Source organism: Arachis ipaensis, chromosome B04 (genome assembly GCF_000816755.2).
Source record: "Arachis ipaensis cultivar K30076 chromosome B04, Araip1.1, whole genome shotgun sequence".
NCBI classification, from domain to species: domain Eukaryota; kingdom Viridiplantae; phylum Streptophyta; class Magnoliopsida; order Fabales; family Fabaceae; genus Arachis; species Arachis ipaensis.
In genome coordinates, this window is record NC_029788.2 from 109241163 (window position 1) to 109246938 (window position 5776).

At 41.6% G+C, this 5776-nt stretch overlaps 1 protein-coding gene across 1 annotated transcript; it reads left to right on the top strand.

Moving 5' to 3' along the window:
* Positions 1–5012, top strand: LOC107636841 (uncharacterized mitochondrial protein AtMg00860-like). Its single transcript, XM_016340316.1, has 2 exons — positions 1–313; positions 4891–5012. Exons 1-2 carry the CDS (start codon positions 1–3, stop codon positions 5010–5012), a joined length of 435 nt encoding a protein of 144 aa, XP_016195802.1.

Here is a 5776-nt window from a genome sequence, read left to right on the forward strand (position 1 = left end):
ATGGAATGGGAAAGACCGACGACGGTGACGGAAGTTAGGAGTTTCTTGGGGTTAGCCGGATATTACTGGAGATTTATCGAAGGATTTTTCCAGATTGCGCTCCCAATGACCAAGTTGACAAGAAAAGAAGCGCCTTTTATTTGGACGTCGGAGTGTGAAGAGAGTTTTCAAACTTTGAAGCAGAGGTTAACTTCAGCACCTGTTTTGATCTTGCCGGAACCGCATGAACCGTTTGAAGTATATTGTGACGCTTCGTTGAAGGGTTTGGATTGCGTGTTGATGCAATACCAGAACGTGGTGGCTTACACATCGCGTCAGCTGAGACCGCATGAGGTGAATTACCTAACTCATGATTTGGAATTAGCGGCGATTGTGTTTGCACTGAAGATTTGGAGACATCACTTGTTTGGAGTAAGGTTTAGCATCTTCTCCAATCATAAGAGTCTCAAGTACATCTTTGATCAGAAGGAGCTAAATATGCGTCAGAGGAGGTGGATGGAATTGCTTAAGGATTACGACTTTGATCTGAGTTATCACCCTGGAAAGGCAAATGTGGTAGCAGACGCTTTGAGTCGGAAGTCCTTGACAATAGCTTGGATGAGAATCAAGGAAGAGGAGTTAGTGGATAAGTTTGTGGATCTGAAGCTGGATATTGGTGAGGTTGCTGGAAGAGCTTGTTTGAACCAGTTACAAATTTCAAGTATGTTTAAGATGGAAATCCAAAGGGCTCAACAAAATGAGCAAAAGCTTCAGCAATTGTTTCAACCAGTTGGTGACAAGAGACTTGGAGAATTCACCAAAGATGATGAGGGGTTGTGGAAGTATAAAGGGAGGATTTGTATACCGGATGTTGGGAGTTTAAGACAGGACTTATTGTTAGAAGCTTACAACAATGGGTTTTCTATTCATCCCAGAAGCACGAAGATGTATTATGACTTAAAGAAGATGTTCTGGTGGCCGGGGATAAAATGTGATGTAGGTACAGTGGTATCCAAGTGTTTAACTTGCCAGAAGGTAAAGATAGAGCACTAGAAACCGTTAGGAATGCTACAACCTCTTGAAATTCTTCAGTGGAAGTGGGAAGAAATTGCTATGGATTTTGTGACCAGTTTACCGAAGACCAGGTCAGGATTTGATGCGATTTGGGTGATCGTGGATCGTTTAACCAAATCCGCTCATCTCCTGCCTACTCAAGTGAACTGTCCTATGGAAGAGTTAGCAAGGTTATATATAAAGGAGATAGTAAGGTTGCATGGAGTGCCGTCAAGCATAGTGTCGGACCATGATCCCCGATTCACTTCAAGATTTTGGGGAGCTTTCCAAAGAGCCTTTGGTACGAAGCTATGTCCTAGTACGGCGTATCATCCACAAACTGATGGACAGTCGGAAAGGACTATTCAGACGTTGGAAGATATGCTAAGATCATGTGTTTTGGATCAACCTGGAAGTTGGGACCGATACATGCCATTGGTGGAGTTTGCGTACAACAACAGCTTTTATGCGAGCATTGGGATGGCTCCGTATGAGGCTTTGTATGGACGGAAGTGCCAGTCTCCACTTTGTTGGTATAAATCGAGCGAAGCAAGTGTATTGGGTCCAGAGGTGGTAGCAGAGACTACAGAGAAGGTTAAGAAGATACGAGAGAAGATTTTGACTGCTCAGAGTTAACAGAAGAGTTATACAGATCAGAGGAGGAAACTGTTAGAGTTTGAAGTGGGGGAACATGTATTCCTGAGAGTTACCCCAACAATTGGGATTGGAAGAGCAATCAAGGCCAAGAAGTTGAATCCGAGGTATATAGGACCGTTTGAGATCCTAAAGCGATTCGGGCCAGTGGCGTATCAAGTGGCTTTGCCACCTCACCTATCTAACCTACATGACATGTTCCACGTGTCACAACTCCGTAAGTACACTTCGGATGCGGCTCATGTGTTGGAGCCTGAGACGGTCGAGTTGAGGGAAAACTTGACTTTCCAAGTGACACCGGTTAGAATTGACGACACTAGTGTAAAGAAGCTGCGAGGAAAAGAAGTTCAGTTGGTTAAAGTTGCTTGGAAGCGAGCAGGAGTTGAAGAGCATACTTGGGAATTGGAATCTTAGATGCGGAAGGATTATCTCGAGCTTTTCTCGGGTAATTCAAATTTTGAGGGTAAAATTTCTTATTTGGTGGGGAGAATGTAAGAATCCGCAATTAATCGAACCGATTAATTAAGTGGTTATATTGCCCAAACTTGATTCTGAAAAGTTAGAGTGAGAATTTGAGGTTTTAAACATCATTTTAAGACTCAGTGGGTCTTTTTGAGTCAGAAAATGTGTTTTCTGCAAAAAACCGTAAAAAACCGCAAACTGGCAGTTGAACCGGTTGAACCGGTTCAAGTCTGCCCGGTGCTGCGCGAGAAAAAGTAGAAACAGTCATAAACCTTAGAAAAATAGTAGAAATTAAAAACCGGGCGTTAATTTTAAAAGTCTGGCCCGAAGTTAGGCCAAACGGGCTAAAAATGCTAACGGGTTGGACCAGGCCTAAGTTGGGCCCAAGTCCAACATATATAAAGGTTCATTTAATGGACCCTAGCCTCATAAACACACACACTCTTCAGAATTTGAAAGAGGGAGAGACAAAGAGGTGGAACCTTAATCACCTCAATTATCTCAAGCTCATATCTTGAGTTCTAGAGCTCCGATTTGTGTGCCATCAGTGGCTACACGTTTCTTGAGAAGAGCTCTACAAAATCCATTCAAGAAACTCTAGAGGTAAGCTCAAAATCTCCCCAGTTCTTCCCTCCAAAATTTCGGGTACCTAGGGTTTTTTATGAAGTGAGTTTTTGTGATTTTTGGTGTTTAGGTTCACTCTAATCCTTGCTTGGCTTTGGGTTTTGCCATACAAATCTGGTGGGAGAGGTAAGAGACTTTGAACTCTTGTAAACCTTTGGTTTAAGTTGAGCCCTAGGTTGATTTTATGGTGATTTATATGTATATAGCTTGATTATTGTGAGTTTGGAGCTTGTTGGTGCTTGTTGGAGCTATATTGGTGGTTGGATTTTGGTTGAAAGCTCATTTGGTTCATATTAGGAATCGGCCAAGGTATGGTTTCGGTTTTCTCTATGTAGTATATAATATTCATGGACACTTAGACTAGTGACCCATAAGATAGGATTGAATTTGAATGGTTGATGAGTTGTTGTATGTTGTTGTATGATGATGTTTGATGAAATGATGAATTTTGAGTTGATAATGATGATTGATAGTAACATGATGAGGATGAATATTTTATGAGGTTGAGTAGTGGATTATGTTGATAAATGTGATTTTGGAGTTGGATGATTGATAATATAGTTGAAATTTGTTAATGAAGCTTGATATATGAGATATATTGATATGAATGTTGTGGATGAGGAAAAGTGAAGAAAAATGTGCTTATTTTGGTGTGGTATAACTTGGAGGGTTGATTTTGATGAAAGGTGGAGTTGGGAATGGGTTGATTTGGTATTGGTTGTGTTTTGCAACGCAATTGTGAAAATGGTGATTTTGGGTAAAAGATGAATTTTGGTAAACTTTGTTTGATCATAACTCTTGCCTCGGTTTTCAAAATTTGTTGAGATTTATTTAGAATTAAGGATCTTTGAAACCCCTTTAAATCGGTATAAAGTTTGTAAAATTTAGAATTTTGTAGAGGAAGTTATGATCATTCAAAATTTGGTGTTGAAAACTGGAAATTCTTCAAAGTTACAGAATTCTGAGTTTTCTGGTACGTGTGCACGCACATGCTTATGCGTATGCACACTCTGCAAAAATTGTGACCTGTGCGTATGCACAGACCTGTGCGTCCGTACACACAGAGGCAGGCACTCTGCTTGCAGCGCTGGCACAGCTTGTGCGCGCGCACACTAATAGGAAAATTGCAACCTGTGCGCACGCACACGTTGGGGAGGCCCGACTGTTGGGGGCACTGGCATAGGTTGTGCGAGTGAACATATCCTTTTATGTTTTGATACCTGTGTGTATGCACACCCCTTTGTGTACACACACTTTTAAAAAATTCCCTGGGCGTGCGCACGCACACCCCTGTGCGGACGCACACACCTTGTTTCTCAAATTTTGCTTTGTTTTCAACTAATTTACCTTCCCGACGAGGTTGTAAGCTTTTATAACACCTTTTTAAGACTCTTGGGCTTATTTTTGGGTGTTCAAACATGGGAAATGGTTTAAGGGTTTTAGACACTATTATTCGGAAAAAGTTAGCAAATGGAGAACTAGGTTTCTGTTGTACTGGGGAAGGTTTGATGATGTGTGATGAATGGTTGATGGATGAGATGCGAAATTAAGGGACTGAAATGTGCATGAACAATGGTTGAAAGGAGTCGAGGACTCTGAATGAAGTAATAGATCCATATTTTGCTAAAAATGTTTTAAAAACCACTATACCACTTTTTCATTGAGATTATGAGACGCTATGCGCCCGGCAGAGGCCGAGGTTGGATCCCGCTTGTCAAGGTAGCGGCAGCGGCGTAAGGCCGATGGTTCGTCCCGCTTGCGCTTAGATGTGAGGTCGGAGGCATTAGATCCCGCTCGCATCCCTTCGGATCATCAGAGCGTGCAGGCGCAAAATGCTGGACAGTGATCCGAGCACTATATCTCGGGGTTCCCACACCATGAATCCGAAGGGCAACATCTCCATGGAGATGTGTCGGGTTGGCAGTTGAACCGACAATGTGATATCACAGCCAGTAGGATAGGCATTCATCATATGCATTTTCTACTTGTTTGTGTGCTTTGCCGACTTGATATTGTTTCTCCCTATCTGTTAAACATGTCTAATTGATACTTGTATTAATTGCTGTATATGCCTCTACTTGTGTTTTACTTGTATTGTATATACTTGTGCTTTGCTAGAGCTGAGAGGGTTCGGAAGGCGGTGGCGATGGGGTCGCATGGTGGATCGGTTGGTGAAGGCTGTGGGACAGCAGTATTTGATTAGAGTAGAAATTCCTGAGTTACGGCTTAAGGTGTATTAAGGAAGTACATATTATGCTTATTTGTTTTAGAATGCTTTAAGCTTGAATCTTGTGATGGATAAGGAGTCTAGGATTGCCTTTGGCGTCTCGGGGTCTTATATCCTACATCACTGGGAACTGTTACCATACCGAGAACCTCCAGTTCTCATACCATATTTCTGTTGTGTTTTTCAGATGCAGGTCGTAACCCACCTCGGTGAGTTGTCTGATTGGTGACAAGAGCGGATAATCTGGATATCTTTTAGAGTCCTTTTGATTTATTATATATATATATGTCTCTCACTTTTGTATTTTGCTTTGGCCTAGAGGCTTGTATTGAGATAACAAAACTTGTATAAGCTTTTTTACTGTCTGGTTTCATACATGGTCTGTATATGGCTAGCCGACTTAAACTCCGCGAGTCATGGCTAGCGTCTCATGATATTATAATATTATACTATGATGTTTTGTTATTCTATACTTGTTTTCTTATGCTTTAAGTCAGTAGCTTCGTTAGTACATTTTGCGCTTTTGAAATCCATATTTTGAGCTACATTCTTCATCGGGCTTCTAGATATTACTAATTCCTTCTATATAATATATGTAAAAGCTTAGAACTATCATAACCTTTGATTAACCTTTGCTTTATGACGCGAGATAAGGCTTAGGCTAATTAGGGTGTTACACGAGGAAGGAGAAAGAGAGGGGGAAATGGGAGACGACACTGATGGGCATCACTGCCACCATTGTGTCGCCGTCAGGGAGGAGGAGACGTTGAGTGAGAG